The 24414-nt window shown below is 39.2% G+C and overlaps 1 protein-coding gene across 1 annotated transcript in view; it reads right to left on the bottom strand.

The window, feature by feature from the left end:
* Positions 1-24414, bottom strand: part of SPAG16 (sperm associated antigen 16) — a gene marked incomplete at both ends in the record, with an annotated part of 412526 nt that overhangs the window by 88978 nt on the left and 299134 nt on the right. Inside the window, 1 exon segment of the mRNA XM_082311439.1 lies at positions 16728-16854. Coding sequence (XP_082167565.1) covers positions 16728-16854 — 127 coding nt within the window.

Genomic DNA, 24414 nt, shown 5'->3' on the forward strand with positions numbered 1-24414 from the left:
TTGAAGGGGCTAATTGAATTTGCTCCTTTTTTGACTTGACCTCATTTTATTTTGTATTTGCTGTGTCACTAAAGTTTATGTAAAGAATTTACACTTTGATAATTAAATCAGAAGTTAGAACTCTTAGAGATTTTTTTTTTCTTCTAAGAATCCTAAAACAATTTACAGAAGTTCAATAGAGTAGGAAGAAGATTAGGCCACCAAATGAAAGAAATTCAAATGATCTTCAAAAGCAGGCCTCCCCCCATCTTATCTCTGAGAGTGGATAAATACACTTTGATACTAGGATTTAATAAAAAGATCAAAAAAGTCCACATGCTTATATCTGATGTTATTCAGGTAATTTTGTTGTTGAAGCAGTTCTGAGGATGGAACATAAGCCAGGGAATGTACATCTGCTGCTTCTCAGCAGTAAAACATTAGCTCCACATTTGCAGAACTCCTAGGACTGGAGGATACAGGGAAACACAAAGTTTGGAGCTCGTGAACACCTTTTTATTTTTTTAAAAGAAGTTTTATAATCTGTCACTGACCAGATACCATGTAAACAGCAAATAGCCTTTCCACATGATCAATTAGATATAAAATAACCTGTATCTTAGGTTTAACAAGAGATGGTCTGAGGGATTGAAGATGAGAATAAAGAAATAGAAGACAAGACTATAAGCCACTGTGAATCAAAGGTATATGTAAATGGTTTGCAACCATTTTTATTCATTACAGAATCATAAGAGAACAAACTCATTTAATTTTATATGCTAAGTCCAGTATTTGTCTTGCAAATGTTCTGAGAGACAGCACTGAAAATACTAATTCTATAGTTTCTTATAAAGGAAAGAGAGAGAAGAAACAGGAAGAACATTCCTGAATGATAAAATGTCCAAGGGATCTGGTGGGAATTCTTCACATAAGATGTATTCTTCTTTAGGGAATGAGCATAGATGTAAACAGATGTGCTTATGTAAGTAGAATTGGCAGCTCCATAGATAGCTGCTTTCTTTTATATATGCTTTTTCAGACTCACCAGGGTATTCAGGACCACTCTGCTTAATTATTCTTAACATTTTGCCCATTTCATATGCTCGCAATACAACGGCCAAATATAAAAATAATTTAAGCAAATTGTATTTTAAATCTCAATGGAAACAATACATTTTATTCAAACAAACCACTTACAAAGGGAACTGTCTGTTTTATGAATGTTAGTCCATCTGTTCACAATAGCTCCTTTGGAAGTATTTGTTTTGCTTAGAAATACCAAAACTGATTATGTATGTGGTGGTAAATGGGCTGAGGTGTGTTTGCTGATTTTAAATCACTGAGCATATAAAGATGTTCTTACTTTTGTTGGTCTAGTACAATCGAAGAAAGGAAATGCTTGAATCCATTTTCACTTGGCTACACGGCACATACGCTCTGTATGCAGGCGCTCCTGTTCTGGAGAGGACATACCAACAAGCTTTGTGTTTCCATGATGATGGCCAGGCTGTACTGGGGTACGGTTCTCACCTCTCCTCCACAAATTGTAAGAAGAGAATGATTCAGATGATAACACTAGAGAGAAGTCCAGTGTAGCACGCTTCAAATACACGCATACATGGCACAACAGTGCTTATAGCACAGCTGATAGAGCCACACTAGTAATTCAACTGGGAGCATGGTGTCTACCATTTTACAATGGCAGGATCCTAACGGTCACTCTGCCACATCTTTGCACAAAAAACAGCTTCACACACCTAACGGGGTAATTTCTGGTAATAAAACCTCCTTGTCCAGCCCTTGGTACATCACTCTCAAAAGCCCAAACAGAGTGTGAATACGTACGTTAAGAACAAAACTGTACAGAGCCAAAGGACTGTAATCTGCATGTACTTGTACATAAGGTAAATGTCAGCTCTATGTTAATGGGTGTGGTTGTGCTCTCATCTATTGAGCAACCCAGTTTGTGTCATTTTGGATCCATTCCACTGAATTATTTAGACATTCACCTCTGTACTACTAGAACTTATAATCGCAGAGAACATCAGGACAAATCACAGAAGTGAACATAAAATAAAAGAAGAGCTTTTATAGCAGTAAAAGGAAAATAATAACAGAAAACAAATGAGTAGTGAATACAAAGGAACCATTATAAAATATGTAACAGTGTCCCTGGTTAGTGTAAGAGTTTGAAGCAGGTAGCCCCAAGAGCCCTCAGGCCAGCAGCATGCACGCACAGAGGAAATTTAAACTAGGACTCCCAGTGAAGCTGTGTTTGAAAAACACCACAGAGCCGAGATGTCCGACCTAATGAACAGAGTAGCCTGCTGCAGCATTCAGATGGTATTTTCTTAGTTGGGTCCCCTACAATGTCTCAGGAAATGTCCTGAACAGACAGTATGGTGCCTGCTAGACAGAAGCTGGCTGAAGCTGGTTAGGTTGGACTATAGTGACAGCAACACAGAGCATGTTGTGTCGGTATGACAGAAGTCAAGAAGAAATCCTCCATGGAGGTCTGAGGCTCGGACTTCTCTTCCCTTGAAAGGACCAACACCGAGACTCAAGATGCCCTCTACTGTGGTCCACTAAGTCCTAGATTGCCACAGAGAACCTGCTGCACAAGGTATGTGATGCCATGGGGATGCTCAGCACTTCCCAGCAAACAATGTCAGACTTCTCTCCAAACTTCAGATCTATCTACCAGCTAAGACTTTGGGTGATATTTCAGGAGAGCATCTTTTTTTCTTTTGCTGGGACGTTCTGAGTGAGGTAATGTTTAATAATTTCTGTGGGGTTGGTTTTCCTTATTGTTTTCCTTTCCTTTTTCCTTTCCCTATGGTTTGCTCTGATGCCAGGGAAGAAGTGTTCATTGTACTCAAAAACGTTGTTTCCCTTGATTTTGTGTTACCATTCCTGCAATGTCCTATCAAGCATCAGAGTTGTCTACCAATTTATGCAATCTATAATAAATGTGTTAATTCATAATTAAAAATTACAAGAACATTACATCAATCACAATACCTGTATCGTAAGGCTCAGCAGTCCCAGATTCAAATGCTTCACATCAGATGGAGAAGCTGTAATGGGAAGGGGGTGTGTTTCTAAAGCCAGGGGGTTCATTCAGTCCTGGCATCTGGAGCTGCTCAGGGAAGAAGGTGGAGGAGCCCCCTCGGCCACAGCGCTGAGCAAGGCCAGCACTGGCACAGATCTGCCCTCCCTACGGTGTGACTCAGGCGGTTCATCTGGTTAAATGAAGCCCATTATTCTGCTGGTCCATCAGCCAATGACTCTAGGCAACTCTTTATTTTGCCAGTGCCTAAACTTAGCTTGCAAGCACAGCTAAAATATTAATCATTAATTACAGTCACTGCTATAAATGCCCATTATACTATCAGAGACATTCCCAGTGTCATTCAAGCCGACTGGCTAGTGTATGAAATTGAAGGAAAAAGAACACACAATAAAAATAAAAAAACCCAAATACTGGACAGAAAACAGAGAGGGCTAATTCCACTGATGTAAGGAAAGACCTGTTTAGCCAAATACACATAATTGTATATTAGAGTTTTAAGTAGACAGCTGTGACTGCAGCCTGGAATACAGAAAGGGATGATCCAGAATAAAAGGCTGTTATCAACTACTACCACTACAGTTCTGGCAAGGAAGCCAGGGAAGGCAATGAATTTAACAGACTATGTTTTAAGTTCTGCTTTTTTATGGAATGCACAATGAAATTCTCAAATTCAGTGAATTTTGCACTCCAAGGACAGTGTTAACAATTTAACTCCTGATCTTAACGTCCAACTTTAATGTTACCATCCAGCTTCAGATGCACATCTAGCTGAGAAACCAAACCACCTCGTATTATATAGGTAGATGTCTTTGACTGAAGGAATTGCTGACACATTCCTTTACTGGGAATAGTCATCCATTCCTTTAAAGATGAGCTCATGCAAAGAAGGCTAGGTGCCCCATGTACCCATAGCCTAAATCCGTCTCCTCTGTGATGGATTTCAAAGCCACCTATGCATTATTTCAACCACATCCAACCAGCTTCAATCACACCAGCAAGCAGAACTATGCAGAGAGCTGACTGCTTTAGTAACTCCTGAGGCATACGCTGGTCAGGCCGTTTTGGTTTTTTAACAGGGAACAGAAGTCCAAAATCTTAGAATAAGGTGACTAACTATTTGCCAGAACCAGAAAGTATTCAAACAGGAGTTTTATAAAACCTTAAATATGAAATTAATTGAAATTGTTACTGAAGTATAAGACCTATTGCTTAACCAGGTCCGAGAAGCAGAGGAATGGAAGGCGGCAAACATGACAGCAACTTCTGAAAAGAGCTTGAGAAACTGTTAACTGGTACATCTGATTTCTTTACAGGTCTAATAAACTCAATTGTATAATAAGGAACAGATTTAGTTGATGCATGGAGAAATATAATACCATAGGGAAGAGTTACCATAGCTTTTAGAGCAGGAAACCACAGATCAGAAATCTGCTCCAGTTCTTTGATGGTGCTGAGAAGCCCAGGAGTAAGGGTGACCTGACTGACATAAGTTACTTGAATTCCCAAAAGATTTTGACAATCAAAGTTGGGAGGGGGAAAAGCAAAAAAACAAAAAACAAACAAACAAAAAAACTTTCCCACAGTCAGGAAAACACAGGAGCAGATTAACAGAAGAATGTGACATCTATTCTGGGACCTGTGCTAGTCAGCACATTAATACATACTTTTTTAAAGGATGGGAAGGTGAATATTGAGGTGACATTCACTGATAGTATAAAATTATTCATGTTTTTCAAGACCACAGCATATTTCATAGACTCGTTGAAGAATCTCAAGATGCTACCAGATTAAGTAATAAAGTAGCAGATGAAACTGAATTCTGAGAAACACAAAATTATTCAAATGAACAAAAATATCCTTAATTCATACAAATCCAACAACAGACTGTAAACTACCCTTTGTCATTCAGGAGAGAAATCTCACAGCCACCGTGGATACTTCTTCGAAAACATCAGCTTGATATAATGTCAAGATTTATTGTGGGGAAAAAAAAGCTAGAGAACAAAACCAGGAAACCTCATTAGGCCTCTATTTAAAACCGTGATTTAAGCACATCTTAAACAGATCATATAGGCCTTGTCCCTCTCCTCCGTTTCTAAAAGAATGTACCCGAAATAAGATTTAAAGAATGGTAACAAATGAAGAAAGATGAGGAATGGCTTATGTATCTGGGAGATTAAATAGACATGAACTCTTCAGCTCGCAAAGAGAGTACGGGAAGATGTGTCAGCATGAAGAGGTTGAACAAGGAGCAATTATTCAATAATCCCCACAGTATGAGAATCAGACTGTATCATTAAGAGATTTAAAGCAAAAGCAGGGAAGTACTTCATCATTGCTATGGGATCTGCTGGAAGCTGAAATATGAAGTTCCAAACCAAAAGATCAGACAAGTTTAACAGAGGAGAGATCCATGAACACCAGACAAAGTGCATGAAGTCCCCAGCTCTGGGAGGTCCTAATCCACGGGGCATTGGAGAAGAGTAGCAGAGAAACCTCAGTGTTTACTCACTCTGGTTTTACCTATTTTCCCTAAGCACCAACTCCTGCCCATTGCCAGAGATGGGATACTGGCAAAACAGACCTTTGCTATGAGCCAGAAACACTCCATTTTTGCTCTTCTGTGTTTCCAGGCAGGATCACTGAGGTATTCCATGCATATTCATTTACAATATAAAACGTGAAATGCGGAAAGATGTTTGACATGAACTCAACATTAAAGAACTCTCCATCATCACCACCACTCCCTCTTTTGCTTTATTGGGGGGGGGGCAAAGGGATTAATTAAGATATGTCCTTTTTTCATTCAATTTACAGAGGAAAGACTACTGGTAAGTAGATTTTACCCTACTCCCCAAGAGCATGTCATACTCAGAGAGATAACAGCTCTACATAAAAGATATTTTCACAAGTTGAAAGACAGGCAAAGAAACAAAGAAAGTTCATTCCAGAGGAAAAAACAAAACAAACAAACAGTTCAAATATCCAAGTCAGGCTTTGGAGGCCATTTATAGAATTTCTTTTCTTCCTTATTTTCCCATTCACCATCATGTATAGTGTTTTGCCACAGAAAAAGAAAGATAATTAAAATAAATACTTTATTTTGTTGCCCAAAAGTCTCAATACAAAAAATGTCTTTCTGCCCAGGAAATGACCACGTGCTTGCTGGTGTGAGCCTTTACCAAAGGACAGACAATATTTATGAGCAGTTTGAAGGCTTCCTAGTGAAAATCCATCTGGAGAAAGTGGATATGCAAGTTTTGCACTCTCTCCTAGGTCAGTTATCTAATCCTAAAATTGCACCCAATTCTCTCTAAGGAATAGTTCTGCATAAGCGTAAGGCATCTGCATCTGCTCAAAGGCATCTAAATCATGATTTTCTTAGTAGTAGAATGGCATTAAAAACAAAGAAATTAAAATCATGCTTTCATGACAAGGGGGATTTTGTCTCAGGCCTCAAATTCATTTCAAGCAAATGGGTTTGTTTTGTTGGTATGCAGGCTTGACAGAAAGAGGCTGGCAGATACTGTGGTAGGAGCAAATTTCTAGCATTTTTTCCTTTTCAGCAAACACGATGCCTTTCTGTGTACATTACAGCACCATTTCAGCCAGTTCTGACTGCTAGCAGCAACAGAATAACTGCAGAGGTGCCCTGAACTTTGTCACACTCACCTTTTTCCACCTGGCCCATGAAATGCAAGCAAGACTCCCAGATTGGTTCACAAAAAATAACAAGCACTCCTAGGACATCTGTATGGAGGTTATATTGTTAATCAATTTATTTTGCATAGCCCTATGGATCACTGGCTATTGATGATTACGCATTTTAGCTCCTGTGACAATTTCTCTATAAAATAAAAATAAAAAAGGCTTAGGACAGCATACTTGTAATTTAAAGATGATCTCTTATTTGAAAAGAGATGTCACTTTCCAAGCTCTGAAAAGAAGTAGCTCATGAATATATTTCATTTACCAAGTGGAAGAGCTGTTCAAGGAATCAAAACTTTCTTGGTAATGACAATACAGGTATCCAGAGGTGAATAATTTTCTTTTAGAGTTCGGTTACTTTTAAAAATGAATATTGGAAAAATAGCAAGTTTGATAAAAATGTAGGTTTTGAGTTACTGAAAACATGTTACTCAAACTCAACATAGACTGGCATAGTTTTTACCCCCCCAAAAGCGGAAAGCTATATACTGCTTACAGATTGTTTTAAAAATTTTTTTACATGAAAGCGTCTGACATTTAATTTCAAAGTTTTCATTCAAAATATGAACTTTGCTTCTTGAAAGGGAAAAGAATGGTGGGTAAATAGACCGAATTACCCAAATTATCCTTAAGTTTGAAACAACATACTTGAGTTACTTAGGTTGTCATAAGAATTATTTTTTTCTCCAAAGCATCCAATCCCAATGGACTCTGCCTCCTTCTCTCTAAGTATTTGCTTCCCTTAAACAAAACCGCCAAATTTCTTCTCTTCTATGCTCCCAATACAAATCTGGATCAGTCCACAAAGCTACCAGCTATCTAATGACTCTTGGTTAGTGATGAAAATATATCTAATTTCAACAGTGACGAAGATGCAAATCACTGTCCCCTTACGGATTCCCTGACCTATCCAGTGCTTGGTAGAGAATGCCATGGCTGTTCTATCTTGCATGTTTAACACATAGAAAGTACACACAAATACTAGATCAATATAATACCTTATTTCAAAAATCCCTGTCTTTTATTACAGGATATGAATGATGAACACAGTATTGATTAATTTCTTTACATACAATACAGATGCTTTACTCAAAAGATAAGACCTGGATAGCTGTTGATATTTAAGAGGAGCTTTCATGGAAGAAAGTCTGTGATGACCTTCACAGGTCCTTACTCTCCGACTGTCTGCAGGAATAAGTTAATCAGGAGATGAAGCTCTTGTATCTAAGCCAGGCTTGAGATGGAGCTGTGTAGTTTGAGTGAAAGAAAGGAGTTCTCATTCAATCACTGTAAATACACTAAAAGTGGGAATTTGCTAATTGCAGCACTCTGTAAGCTGGAATTAATATAAACAATAAATACAAAATAGAATGCATGGACCTAGTAAAGTTACAAACGCAGTAAATTCTAGAGATCAGGTGTTGAATACAGTATTGTTTTAAGACTTGGGCCTAGTTTAAATGGGATTAGAAAAAAACCAAGCTGTTGCAAAACATTTTAATTCAGTTTGTGGATAGCTGCTGGAGAATCAAAATTTTGATCAGTTATGCCCCACTTGGGATGCATAAAGCTCCAATTTTCGGCTTCTGTTAGTTTAATACAAGGATGGCAAAAATCATGTGGACATTTCCTTCATTTATTTTTGGAACAAATAATTTGCTCATCACCATGTTTTGGCTGACTGCCTGAACAGCTGAAACCATTGCTTCTCCTTGAAGAATAACATTTAACCAGTCAGATAATAATCCATTCAACCTGGGGTCCTCAAAAAAACTCTAAGAGGTCAATATATTGCTCTAATGAGGCACAACCCTGGCTTCCAGAACATTGTTTTTATGCTGGGTATACACAGGCAAGTGAGATGAGAATATTTAGTACTACAGTATCTAGTTGAAAAAGGCTGGCTCTATTAAATAGCTGTCCATCTTCATGCACTCCAGGGAAGGAAGCATTCCTCTCTAACAAAGATGAAGGGAATATCAATGGGGCTAATCTCTTCAAAGTGTTCAGCGCTCAAAGCAATTGCCTGCAGTAGTACACAGTCCCCACCCTCATTAGCTCAGCAAAGAAAACACAGCCAGAGACAAATTACTATCCTGCACCTAGGGTGAAAAATGTAAAATAAGGGGTTTCCAAGTGACCTCCCTTTCCTTTCCAATGGACAAATATTTCATACATTTTAAATTATGTGTGTACTGAAAATAACGTCATATATTTTAAGAATCCCCTTTCTTTTCTTTCTACCATATTTAAATATCGTGGAGTTTGCTCATATTGAAAAATGGTCATGACACAACAGAAATACTGCATGGCGCAACTCTTCTCCTGATCAACAAAGGGGAAAAATTCACTGCCAACTTTTTCCCTTCTGAAAAACTGCAACAGTCAGAAATAAGGAGAGCGATAGTTTCATGCCCCCATGAAACAAGGAGACAAAACGATCTGTCAATCAGCTTATATTTGTGTAAGTTCCAATCTACCCACTGCCTCCGAATTAGAGAATTTTATGGTCAGGAAAACAAATGTTGAGAATGAGAGAAATGAAATACAGCCGCACTGAGGGGAGAAGTGAGAATTAGGAGACAAGGAATCACTGTTGAATAATGTAGTCTTCCAGCACATCCTTTTATTCCCATGCTGACCATAGGAATAATTAAGATCTGTCAACAGATGTTGGAAGCACTACTCAGACAAAGAGGGCTGACACGGACGTGTTGTCAATCTGACTTCCAAGACTAAGCAGCATGATCGGGACTAGAAAATAGGTCATGGGTTGTGTAAACCAACTCAGACCACACGGGAACCTCTCCAGGGAGCTCGCGAATGGATTCATCAGTTCAAACACACAGGCTAGACAGGCTGCTTAGGGACAAAACATCAATATTGGTGTGTTGTCTGAGAGCAGACAGTTGGGGCAGCAGCATTTGCTTATCGCAAAGCTCTGCCAAAGCAGGGATTTCAGCTTGAAGGACAAAGCACAAAACCTTTCGACTAGTGTGGGTGAGGTGAACCAGCCCACCTCCATTCCCTCCATCCGAGGTACAATTTTTGAAAATCTTTTGCTTGTATAAAAACAGCTTGGTCAACAAATGGTGGACCTGAAAGTTTATTTCCCACTGATCAGTTTAAAGTAGGGATGCATGTTCAGACATGGACCAAACACATATCATAGACTTTAAAAGTGTCTTTCATTCTCCCTGTAATCCTTGTCTGATTGTTGACTGATGGTTCCTTTGTTATGAACAGTTTTATAAAGGGATAGTCAAGTTTGGAGTAACGAGAAAAAGAGAAAGAGAGAGATGGACCAAAGGAGAAACGGAGACCCACCACTGCTTGCAACTTGCCAGTGTAAAGTAAAGGGCCTGACTTTGGCGTTTAGCCCTATCCCATTTCGGAAGGAAGGAAGAAGAGTTTTTCGTGACTGATTGCTACTTGGCCTGGTTTCTGCAGAAGCGTCCCCTGCGCTGGCCTGGCAGAGGCGGCATGCACGAGAACAGCGCTCAGACGCAGAGCACTGACACAGCACTTGGAGACGAGCTAAAGCCAAGAAAGTGAAGACAAACTAAAAATGCTGATCATCAAATAAAGAATGGAGAACTAAGAGATGCAGGTGAAACTTGTAAGAATGTGGATCAATTATATTTAAAAGAAACAGAACATGTGAATCCTTAGTTTGTATAGAAAAGGGTGTGTAAGGATGCAGTGAAAACACACAGATCTTGCAGTGCTGAACCCATAGCGAAGAAAAGGGTTCTGGTAGGACAATTCATGATGGGAGAAAGGAGAGGAACGAGTGATGTAGAAGATTGTAGCTTATGCTTTACAAATAGACTTGAGAAAAGCCTGAATGAGAAGCAAAGCAGGCAGCAAAATAAGGAAGAACTAGTCTCAATTTTCCAAGTAAAGAGCAAATGTTTCAAAGGAATGGGAAAGATGTGTTCTAAAAACACGACTTGATCTCCTTTCTGCCCTGTTAGGTGGAGCTATAGCACTGTAACAAGCCCAAACTGATTAACAACCAGAACTGGGAGTTGTCTGAGCTCTGTGTAAAAAAGCAAGTGCCAGGACAAATCCAAATAATTATACCTGTATCTATTTCAATCTACCTATATATCAAGCTCTCTTTGCATATTGGGCATCAATTTGCAGAGTTCACTCCATTCATGCATGAGTGCCCAATTATCTCATGCATGAATGCCCCATCAATTCATGCCTGTGTGCCCAATCAGTTTCTGCATTGACACCCAATTAATTTACACGTAAGCCCCCAATTAATTTACATGAGTGCCCCATCAGTCCATGCACAGATGTACACCCATGTCAGGGCAGGGACACCTGTGGCCCGTGGGTGACAGCAGTGAAGCAGTGGCAGCTTGGAGCAGTAAGGAGCATGGAGGAGTGGCAGACAGACGCCATTAGACATACAACCCCAACCTCCCACATTACCCGTTGCTGCACCAGAGGAATTGGAATGATGGAGCGCAGCCCGCAGGGAAAACAAGGCAAGCAGAGACTAGGAAGAGGGGAGGAGAGATGTTTGGCTTAACCTGAGACTGGGAAAGGGGGAGGAACAGCATTTACTTAAGCGCTTGTTTAATTCTTCATGTTTTCTTTTTTCTCAATACCCAGAATCAGTGATCAGAAGTCTGCATTAATTCGCAATAACTTACATTAAGTAAAAATTTCCCCAGTTGAGACTGTATTGCCTGTGACAGCATATACGTAGTCAGAATTGAAGTAGGGACTCGGGCATTGAACCACAAGGGGAAAAGCACCCTAAGGAATCAATTGATGTTATCAAGTAATCTGCCTTGGAGATTAAAGAACACAGAGCAATAAAGTGCTGTAATGAAAAAAGCCTTTTAGTCAGAAATGGGGGTCATAGGGAAAAACACACATTAATGTCAGCACATAATTGCACAATATGGACAAAATCAGATGCCGCTAAAAAGATTACTGTGGTAAATTCTGCACTAGAGGATTTTTCTCCCATCAAGAATGACTTTAACAGTAAGCAAGAGGGAGACAAATATAAAAAGCAAGCTTCAGAAACTGCAAAAGAAGTGAGATAAAGAGTCAAGGTCTTGTCCTGCTCTGGTTCTTTTAATACTTGGACACAGTCCCCTCCTGACACCCCAGAGGTGTAGATGCATCCCCTGTATCCAGACACCAATTGCAAAATCCACTCTACAGCTTCCCAGCAAAGGAGTGCTTCTTCCACCCTAGGAAAATCCCCCACCCTGCCAAGATGAAGCTTTATCTACTCAGTGCCACGTAAGTTGTATGAATTAACCAAAAATGTGAAGGAAAGAAAGAAAGAAGGAGAAAAGACAAACACCCAGCACCTCAATACCAGCTTGTCTTTGCAGCCAATATACCAACCAAAATTGAAAAAATCAAAGAGAAAATTGAGCGGGCACCTCACTGCAAGATCAGACCTCTGAATGAATGCGACTGCCATATAATACATCAGTATTATTTATGTTTCTTTTAAGAAATAGAATACATACTCAATTAGGCACATATGAATGCAGAAACAGACTTTATGCTTCTCAACTTTTTTCCTCAATTTACAAGGATTATTTCTGCCAGCTCTGTTCTTAGCATAGAAAATGTTACCAGATAAGGAATCCAAAAACTGTAATTCTGTGACTTTACCTGAAGACTCAATACCTGCAGAAATTCTAACAATCTGAGGTTTAATCTCCGTGCCTCCATCCCTCATGAGGTCTGTGCAGATCGCCTGTGGCTTTAACATTATCAGGAATAGCCCAAATAATGTCTAGTGCAAATATTGAAGACACTTCAGCAATGGCATCCCAGAAAATCCCATCAATATAATTCTCTATTCAGTAAAGGGTGGATAATATACAGACACAAATTCTTTAGACCACTATTTAACACCAAAACCAACTCAAGACTGAGCAGCAAACAATTCTGTCGCCCACTGGACTAACAGCTGTCTCATGTAAATGATCCTGTGTAATGTCATGTGATGCTGTAGTTAAGCAAATTAATTGCAAATTATTACTTTTAGGTAGCTGAGCAGTTACCCTGACCCCAACATGGTTGAAAGCGGTACCGTCTGTCGACAGCCACTTCCTAAAACAATGTGTCTCCTGCACCCCCAGAATTCCTATCTCCTAAAATAAACCACTTACATCACAGAGTAATCTTGATTCCAGCATTTCTCAACTTTCACATTAATTTACAACCTTTATATTCTTTTAATATACATTCCCTCTACATAAAAGAGGTACATATTGCCCTTTGAGGTGTTCAGAGGCATTGTGAGACTGTTTATTCATGCTCTGGCAGAAGAATCACAAACCCTTCACACCTCTTCAACACTGAGAGCAACACTGCCCAGCTTGGATGGAAGCAGATTAAATGATAACACCTCATTGTATCTCCAGATCTCAAAATATAGCACTGTATTTTTCCAAATATTGTTTGCCTTATTTTAACTGGTACTGATTGTGGACTGTTCCTGTTGTAGTGGGGTTTGTTTGGTTTGTTTGTTTTAACGCTATGATAATAATAAATACGTCTTAGCATATAAACTAGAATCCTCTGCAGCTTCTCTAACTCTTACATATGCAATGTTGTGTTGTGATTAATTGTATTAAGTACATTTTCTAAACAGCAACTGGAAACACAAAAGGTGATGACAAGAGGGTGTTTAAGGAATTCATGAATGCTACACAAGAACATAAGCACATGGAGACGGTAGTTAACGTGCATATGAACAAATAAATGTGAATTTAGTTAAAAAAATCAGTTACATTGTGGTCCATCTTGCACAGTAACCATAATTGGTCCCCTCCCTGAGATCATTTACAGCATGCAGAATTCAAAGGACATATTCCTTTGCATTTCTGGTATTAAGCATAATATTGAAGATCATTGCCCCCAGTGGGCTGAGTCCCGGCCAGCTCCATAACCACCTCTCATTGCAAGACCATGAGCTAGCTTCAGAAAGAGTGGGGGAAAGAAGAAAATCCACATAAGGTACAATGGTAATTAATCATGTTATTAATTTCTTCTCATTCACAAGTAGGCCATATCAAAAAGCCCGCCTCTTAAGCTGAGTTAAAGAAAAGCTAAGGCAGAGCGTAGCTAAAGCAGAAAGATTTATACACAACTTTTATCATTAACTCATTTAAGACCTGAGTGTGGCTCTCATAAAGCAGAAAATGGCTTTATGGTCAAGCATTTATGCCATGAATAGCGTTCGGATCACTAGAGTTAGAAAGGACCATCTGCAATAACGCCATCAGGAGAATTTCAGGAACTTACAAACTCATTCTTGGTACTAGCTCTTTGTTAAGCAACTCCCATCCAGTGAATGTCACTCCAATAGAAGATAGTACCACTTTAAAACAAAAGGTAAGATGTTTTAGTCTACATCGCATTTGCAGTAATAATTACTTGAAAACAATACAAAGGAAATCCCAACAAAAATCTTCCATTAGTTGGGGCCTTACTATCTCTGACTACAATCTCATTTGCTGATACTGCCAAACTTTTCATAAACCCCTTCTATCATTATTCGCTAGAATTTAAACAATTACTGGGCAGAAGAAAAAAACTGCTCAACCATGGCTCTGTAATCTAGCAATTAAATCCACCTGTAAGATGCTGGACAATTTGTTTCCTGTGTCTATGACTATTACTGCAGTCAAGTATTTTATACTAGGTGGTATAACGTCACCAGGTACTGAGGGATACAGCTGGAAATTAAGCCACACTTTGATAAGGTCAGAAAAATCCACCCAAGCTTCTCCACAGAGACAGGTCCCAAATGAGACAGATGTCCCATGCCCCACAGGCTGTTAAACATAGGATATATTCTGCCACCACCATTTATTTTTGTTTTAGAGTATTCTGACTGTTTGACTGTCAATGTGGTTATTATTTTTAGTTAACTCCACTCAAATGACTGACTGAATAGTTTAGATTGACCAAATCCATGAATACATTGTTAAAAAACAATTCCTGTTTAGACAAACAATGCAGGAACCTGCTGGTTCATTTTACCTAGCCCTCTGCTGTTGCAAGCCAAGCACATCATTGAGCCTCTCTTGATGTATCAAGGTCCATTTTAGGATTACTTAGGCTAATTCTGGTTTAGCTAGCTTGGCAACTCCAGTATTAGCAAAAAAAGCTATGATAACATAGTGTCAGCATGAGTTAAACATCCATAAACCCAGGGTCCCAGAGATACTCACCTCAGACTGGGTCTCCCACTGCATTGCTAACAGTAACCAAACCAGCTGCACCCAAGCAATGCCAGGTTTGCTAAACAGTACCACACCATTCCCCGCCATGATGCAGCACAGAAAACACTTTCCTTCCAGCCACTCATCAAGTAAATCAAATACTGCTCCATAACAAACAGATATCAGTATGCTTGTACCTCCACAAGGTACCGATTCAGAATAGGCACTGCCTTTTCGGTCCGTGTGCGTGTGGATCGTGGCCGGTATGCCTCGCCCTCTGTCCCTCCGTCGGCGACGCAGGCAGTATCTCTCTTCAAACAACAGGAATTGCAGTAGTCTCTTTTAGCTAGGTATTTTCCTATCCTTAGCTAGGTGCGATTGCATCCTGTTGCATTATGCCTCATTGTGATCATCCATCCCAATTTGATATCTCTGTTGTGTGGTTACTCCTGCAGAGAAAATTTTGGATTTTATCCAAATCATGGAAAATTTTGCCCATTTAGATTACCTGAAGATGATAACCTTTCTACTGGAAAGTTCCCATCTGGCTAGAAATATTGCTACTGCATTTTTCAGGGATGTGATTCCTTTGCAAATGACCCAACATTATACTTCAGAAACAAAAATGCAAAACTTTTTCAAATCCTCCTGAAGAAAAAAAGAGCTCTTATTCCAAATTACACACACAAATAGCATAGCGGTTAAATTTGTCTTTGGGAAGCTGTCAAAAATGGACAGTGTCAATGCATTTTTTTCCCTTGGCAATGAAAATACCTTATTTAATGGTACAGCAGAGAGATCTGTGAAATCACTATACAAATACTATAGAATTTGACGGCAAGGTTTTCTGCCAAGTGACTCAATATATCGATATTATGCGTTCCACAGTATGTGGGTCATTATGACAAAAAAATCATACTATTATTTTTGTTTGATTCTTTAATTATCTCTCATATTCTATTGAAGTATTATATTTTATGCACGTAACATAGTGCAAATGCATACATATTTTTCAATATACTTATATATATATATATTACATTAGACATTATTGTATTGTATCGTATCATATTGTACTACCTTTGAGTAAGAACGATTTCCTAAGCTAGGATCTAATTCTGTGCTGCAACATGAATGCTTGTCTGTGCTTTGCAATTAAGATTAATATTGGTTTTAAAACAAAAAAATGTTTTACAAAAGTCCCTCTTCAAATGAAAATGCATATTCACTCATAATACTGCTGACATGGTAATACATGGTTGATGATGAAAAATAACTGGTTACTTCAATTCTTTGTGCATAGTAAGCAGCCCTGTCAACATAATGAAGTTCTGAGGCAATTATAAGGGGACTTAGCAAGATTGGTTACGAAATGCAACTACAGAATTAGCAAATAAAAAAACAAACAGTAATGGAGAATAAACATCACTAGAACATAGGTAATCTTGCTACGTTTTTTACTCCCAGTGATCATTTCTGTATTTTATGTAATATTTCTGTAATTAATTGCACTTTTTGTTATTGCACATTTTTCAATTTATATAAATGGACCATTAGTCCAATTTGCCAATCTAGTCAATAGGAAACAAGTGTATTGATCATTGGTACAATCAGGCATCTGTTCTTCAAAATTAACGCATCTATGCTGTTTTGCACATACTATCTGGCTTCAGAACCAGAGAGAGATTAGAGAGATTTCAAAATAAAACACGTCTTGGATAGAAAAAGTTGTTTTAGAATCCTACCAGAGTGATCAAAGACGACCTGGTTGGCAGGATGTGGGCCTGCATCTACGGATAAAATGGGGACTGACTGCCAAAAGTCCCAGAGCTTCATCACACCAGAAGAGTCACAGGAAGCAACCGTATCACCCTGTCAATGTTGGAAACAAAATAAAGGCATTGCTTCTGTACTTTTGCAAAGAAGAAAGCGTATGACACAGGGCTGGATACCCATTGATGCCAGACATAGTAACTGTACATATTTAAATAAATGTAAGTTATTATACGTAAGGTTATCACAGCCTCTTAACAACTATGTTGACTTGAATGGCAACAATACAATATGGCTTTTAAAGAGAACAGTTCAGGAGAAACTGTAAGTAAAAAACAGAAAACAGGTTATTTTTTTGAATTCTGATACCTGTGTCCCCTAAGAACACGGCTTGTGATTACACCTTTTCTTCTCACAGAGACACAGAAATGGCCCTTTAGCCCTGATTTTTAATTTGTCTACTCATGTTTTCAATATGAAGCATAAGATTAGAGCAGAACATACACTCCTTCGTTGCTGTACATTCACTAATAGCCACGTTAAGGACAATATCAATCATTTCAGTGAGTCAGACGGATGCAGGGACTATCTATGCAAGGAAAGATAGCAGGACTATGTCCCCCATTCCTCTCTTCAATATTAATTAAAAAAAAAAAAAACTAAAGAAGTGGCAGAAGTATTTTGCATAGGTAGCATATGAACAACTGCAAAAATCAAGGAAGGCAGAGTAAAGGATGCCCAAACATAACTTTGTTTAGATAATTCCTGCCACCATAAGAGAAAGAAACCCCTAGCTACTGATGTAGAAACATTTACTTTTCATTTTAACTGCCTAAATAAAGATTCAAAATCCCCAAATGAGCTCAGCTGGTGTGCACTCAGAGTTATCAAAGTCAATGTCTTTTCCAATTTATGCAAGAGTGTAAGATTAGATTAAAGGATATTGTTTTGAAGGAGAATCACAATGGTATGGAACTGAGAATCCAGTAAAACATGGGTCAGATGCTGCATCCATGACTTTTTTTATATTCAGTTAATTTTTACATCTTTCACGTAAATAACACGTGCAAGAAAATCTGTGGAGTTATCTAGCAAATAGAGGAATTAAGATCTGAATATATCCATTGCCTTCTCAAGTAGAAAGTAATGGCCTGCGAAACACTATTACGGTATAAGTATAATGAAATCTTTAGGTTCATTTGGAGGAGATCTAAAATGTCAAAACTCCATTCTGGCTTGTAACAGGGCCTAATACAGAGTAACACCGAGAAACAAAGTAATCATTGCTTGGAGAATTCATCTGGCAATGCATAAGCTCTCAGCACTCACTGTTTTGCAAAAAAGCTCAGTAACCGTAACTACATCACACCTCAACACAGTGGTGCCGAGCGTTATGGAAAAGCTATTTGTTTAACTATCTCACCAGCTGTAACGACCTAATTCTCTTTCATTTAATCTGGCTCCTTTCATGAAGTTCAGCCTATACAAACAACGAGGTCAAGCAGGCCGTTTGGGAAACAAATAGCAAAAAACCTCACATAAAACAGCTACACTCCAACTTGTGGCATAGCTTGAACTGGATTGGAAAAAAAAAGCATCGTCACGGATGTGAGACTGGAAGAGTCGTCAAATCCAGTCTTCGACTATTACAAGCAATGCTTTCATAGGCTTGCCTTGATAAAAGTACTGAATTCCAGGTTAGCAGCAGTTCCCTCATTCATCCCCTGCCGCTGATCTAGAACCTGCCTGTTCTTGCATTTATAGATCTTTCAGCACATAAGTGAGAGTTTAAAAGTACTTGTTCACATGCAACCTATATCTTTTAGGTTAAATACAAGGGTTTTTTTCCAGAAATGCTCCTCCCTTCTTCTCTGTCCCTGACGCATTTCACTTACAGTATCATTCATATCCCCCCTCTGACACTATTTTCTGGGCTAAACAGCTGAAGTTCTCTCCTCCCCACACTTTTCAGATAGCATGGAGTCTGGATTAACTATGAATGTACCCATCACTGATTTTTATAAAGCAACTCTTGCAAAAGTCATCACCAATTCTGGAAGCCCATTCTGAAATTCCTGTAACCTGACTTTCAGAGAGGTTACAGATGCGTATCTCAGCTGAGCAGAGGTTTTGGTGAAGCTGGCATGCAGCAGCAACTACGAAGTGGGAGGGTGAGACACTCATGATCAAGTGGGATGCCTCCTCTCCTTAGGTCATTACCTGTCACGCCAGTAAAGGGAAGAGGAACTGAGTATGTGCTTGTAGAAAGATCCCTCCATTCCTCAGTGTAAGTACTCGGCTTCTGGACCAGCTCTCTACACCTCACCATCCTCTCTCTTTTCATTTTCTTCTGCAAAGATTATATCCAACATTATCAACAGTCCACTCAGGAAATCACTGGTATCCCTTATACCCATTATTTCATAATCTCTAATAGGACTTTGACATATTCTTGGATTTTACTCCTGATTTTTTCCATCCATAGAGGCATTTTAGTGAATATTACCTTTTTGGGGGGGTTGATTTTGTTTTCGTTTAGAATATGACTGTCTTCAAACTACTTCAGTTCACTTCAATTCAATAAATGCTCCTTAATTACAGCTTTGGTAACTCAGCTATTTTGAACTAGATCAATGGACAGCCCATCTGGGTAATCCTCTACATGACCCACTCCGTGTAGTTACAGCAGACACTCCAGTGGGTGCTCTGTGACTCCTTCTTATGTCATCAGCAGTTGTGTCCGTGGATTTCCAAGACGACATTCCTCTCTTAAGTAACAGCATGGTCCAGCTAATAGATCATAATAGCACCAAGAATGCTTCACTGAAAGGGGTATTATGCAAAGACTGATCAGAGACAGTCCCTGCCACAAAACAACTGCAACTGTAGAGCTGACTTTGACCTTCGCACTGGTCCTGATTAAGGGATCGTTACTCGTTGCATAACTACGAGGAAAACAATCTGATCTACTTTTACCACAGGTTCTTCCTCCTATGAGTTAATTTTGCTACAGTAGCTGGCACACCAGAGGAGAAGATCCATACCCCATCCTCTTTCAGTCTTGCCATCCTATTCTCTGCCACATTTACTTTCTCCCATTTCTACTACAGATGCCTAAGAAATACAAGGGTAGGCAAACCTCCCCCCGCAGGAATTTACACAGTCAAATCGTTGCTAGGTACCAGACACACTGAACCACCCTAACCTGTTATTTAAGGTCTCTTTCATGAGGTGACTTGTGGCCACACCAGAAAGGACAAGCCCCCCTGATCCCTGCAGATAACTATCTGAACAGCAGCAGTGCTGCAGAGCAGCACCGCGCTGGGAGCACCACCGCGCTGGGAGCACCACCCCATCGTGCTAGGTGCTGTGTAAATAAGCTAGACAAGGTAGTCCTGCTCCGAAGGGTTTACAATCTATCTTAGTAGCAAGATCAACCAATTCTTGCTGTCAAGTCTGCAGACTTTTTATCAATTTCCTCCCAGATACACAGTATAAACAAACTGTGCATAAAATGCAATGCCCAGTAGCATATTGAGCCTCATTTCCATGAAAAGGCAGCAGACCTCATCTGCAAACAGAAGTAAGAAAAGACAGGGTTCTGATGGTAACACATCAACACATGCGAACAGGTATTTTATCAGCCTTGGCATACTCTGTCCACAGACTTATTCTTAAATGCATTAATTATTACTGATACCTAGGCAGCTGCTACACTAAGAACATACCAAAAGGATTTTGTTAATGAGCCAGCCAGAACATTTCACCACTTCTTCCCTTCATGTGATCTCCATTACATACCTTTTCTAAATCAAGTGAGCTGGAGATGTGGGATAACAACTTTTCAATAGGAACAAATAAACCAGGAATGTAATCAAGCTGAAAGATAATTTGAAGCTACATGCCATTCAAAGAAAAAGAAAGGGATAAGTCATATGTTAAACGAACTCATTTGCCTCTGGCCATGGGCCATTTTCAAAAGCTTTAAAGCAGAATCACTTTGAGTTCTCCTATGAGCTTTTGGCTTTTTTATTCCTTTTACAGTTATTATTTTAGTTATTCATGGAAGTGCCGTCTGCCATGCTCTTGTTTTCTTCTTTTTGTTTCTTGCCACGCTACAGTCTTTTTTATGATGTCTTTTTGATGACATATTTTACTGAACAGCAAGCTGGACCATCAGGGCTTGACTGATTTTCCTACAACTAAAAGGAGAAGACAATGAGATCCGAGGAGAAAATGTGCAAAAGCAGATTTCCGTTGTACTGATTTTCATTTACGCTACATTTTACGCTGCAGCAGCCACAGTTCAGTTCTATTACTTCCTCTAATCAAAGAGCGTGTAGAATGATTCATAAAACTGGTAAGACTTGCCTCCTATTCTATATAATCAAGTTGGTACTTTTTTGTGTGTGCACGCTTAAGTAATTAAAGAATTTATACAGGGATTCAATTAGTCGGGATTCAAAGACTGGTTCTGTTCCAGGCTCCACTTAAAGGACTCTGCAAGTCCTTTAACTGCCTTTACAGTTCCACCCTCCACTCTTTACCTTCCCTGCCAACTTAATGAACATCTTTATATTACGGAAGATCTCCCATTAAAATGGGTATGCTCAACCCCATATACAACATAATCCCAATCTCAGCTGGCACTTGCAAAGTGTTGTAACACAAATAATTATAACATCAGGAATTAACAGATTTAGATAATTTCCAGGAAGTTTTAAAAATCCGATTCTTTCTTTCCTTTTTTTTAAATATACACTTTTTCTTGTGAATATTAATAATGATTTAACAGTGGGACTAATCACCAAGTACACTTTAGATAAATATTTCCTGAAAATTGCTGTTTCACACTAGCAAGAACAATAAAAATCTGAATAATTATGTCTCTTGCTTATGAACACACCTCTGGATTTAATGCTGAAAGATCAATAATATATGAAATACAACAAGTGGCTTTACCTAATTTAGACTGCGATAAACTCCTCCCAGGAGTACCCTTTTCAGAGTTTAATTCTGAGGGCAGGTCAGTAGTTGTTTCATGACCTTTTGCAAATATTTTTAAAAAGGCAAAATAGTGAGTGAATGGGCAACTCATTTTCACTACGACAAGTTCATAATCAAATCAGTCAAGTTTACCAATTTGCAAATCCTTTGTTTTCAAAACAGATGTAGCTGTATGAAGTGTATTTTAAGGGACTCTTATGATGACTAGACCAAGATTTTCATCAACCTCAGTGGAAACAGATTCAAGCTCTAGGCCCCTTGCTAACTACAAAGACGCTTGATAATTATTTTCCCTTTCCATTCCTATGGGGAATCTGGTTGACCTCTGGCAAAACAAAGGGCTGATGAGCTTGTTACCAGTCTTGCAAGTCTTGTTACCAGTCTCTGAACTAAGTAAAAGGAGTTTGTTCTGTGTACATAAAGTGTGGTAGAAACTCCTTGCCATTAAGTGCCAGTAGGCAAAGTGGCCACATCAGGAACAGCTTCAGCTACCTCAAACTGAGACAGACTCGAATAATCTGTATTTCTAAGATGCTCCCTGTGGGACACATCCTAAATCACTTAACTCTACCACCATTTTCTATGTGTTAAAGTGAACATTTTTAAGAGAAGGAATCATTACCTCCCACATTTACAGCATGAAGCACATCAGAAACCTGATGAGAGTTATTATCTCAGGCCTTGTTGTAATGCAAAAACTAACTACACTCAGAAAAAATAACAGGGGGCATGTACAGCAGACAGAGTCCCATCCCTGTGCCACCCCATCCCGTAGGGGCTTTCTGAGCAGCATTGAGCAAGGGCAGAGGGATCTCAAGAGAATCCAAGCAGGGGCGGGTGAATCTGCTGTAGTCGTTACAGGGAAAAAGACTTTAATGTCCAATTAAGCCAAATGAATTATGTAAAATATGATAAAGATGGAGGAAAAAATGCAGATGTAGTCCATTATTAGACTGATGACTAATCAATCACCACCCATTTTTGAAATATCAGGCTTAAATCATCCCAGTTTCAAATGAAAATAGCATCTTCTTAGAAAGACATGGAATTACTTAGCCTGGCAAAAATACAGAGCTACACTGATTACCACTTTGAAAGGGTAGTGGTTTATTTTTAATGATTATTTTCATCAAGAGTAGGGGAAAAGAGGTGATTAAGTGTTATTTACAGGCACTGCCAGTGTTTCCCCATCTGCTTTTTTACTAGCTTTTTCCTTTTATAGTTTTGACTTCTGCATCGCAGCCAAAGTGACAAAGGACCATTTATGTTTCAAAGGAACTAAACACCCAGAGCTCAAGCAACTGGGGTCTGATTCTCACTCCCTGTGACATTTTTTACAGCTTTAAATAAACATGAACTGGAGAGTCACCAGCTCTTCTGGAGGTGAGGTGAATTCAAGATATTGATGCAGAAAGAATCATCTCTCAGAGCTTCACTACTGGTTCCTACAGAAGAACCCTTCAACTTTATTAGCAGTTGTCAATGAACAACTCCTAATTTTGCACTGTGCAGAACTGGTATGACTTGCTGTAAGAATTTGGCTATTTTTGCCGTACCTATCATGATTACTGATCTATTGTAATCCCTTGATATTATGGTTCAATGCGCAGGTTTTGAGAGCATACTGACTGTGCGTGCTCTGGGGGAAAAGCATCCTCCTCCTCTAATCCAGCTCTATGTGCCCTGTGAGCATTTGAACAAACAGGCAATACAATATCTATTACTAAAAAACATTATGGGTTCAAAACTACAAGAATCCATTCCAAACTCTCTCAATCCCACTTACACAGCAATATCAGCACCCACCCCACTAGCTCCAAGAAGACACCTCAGGATAACTGATGTTTTATGCCTGTGGGAAGCAGGGATCATTCCTGTCCCAGCTCCAATTCTTTTGCTGGCTCTTTTTCCTTCAGGCACCCCAGCAGCTGAGGTCCGTAATGAATGTGTAAGTCAAGACACGCTTTACAAACATAACAGGAGAATTCTGTGTCAGCGCTTTCCTCCTTCACATGATGCTGTGGTCCAGAACACAGACTGATCACATACTGTAATGAAGGTGAAAGAACGTGAGCTCATCAGAAGTGCTGTAAAAATGTAGGGTTCTTCAAATTAGCCACTCTAAATTATGGTCCAAGATTAAATACTCTGCAATTATTGCTGGTCCGTGCTAGGACCTGACCAGCTTCAGCTATAACACGAGGACTGTCTGCAGCTACTCAGAAGCATGCAGTTGGAGACAGCAAGTCCTGGTGGGAAATGCAAAAGAGAATGAGGCACATGGAAAAGCGCTGACTGAGGAGTGAGTGCTGTTAATGCAAACAACCAAACAGAGCAAAGGGAACACCCAGACAGTCCTCAGGAGAGGTTTCAAGCAGAAGGGAAATTTATTACAGAAAGGCAGAGGCACATAGATGCCTCTTTAGTGTAATCAGTGACCAAAAGTCTATTGCTATTAGAAAGTGGAGGAGAAACAAATATATCGGGAAAAGGAAAAAAGATGTGGATGAGATGTCTATGATGATAAATGAACAGGTATGTGGGCCTTCACATACTAAGAAGCTTAAAAATATCAAGATAGAATTTTTTTTTACTTCTTATCCTCATTTTCTCAGTGACAATTTTGATCAAGATGAAGAATATCCTAAAATG

This window comes from Platalea leucorodia, assembly GCF_965183815.1.
Source record: "Platalea leucorodia genome assembly, chromosome: 5".
Classification (NCBI taxonomy): Eukaryota; Metazoa; Chordata; class Aves; order Pelecaniformes; family Threskiornithidae; genus Platalea; species Platalea leucorodia.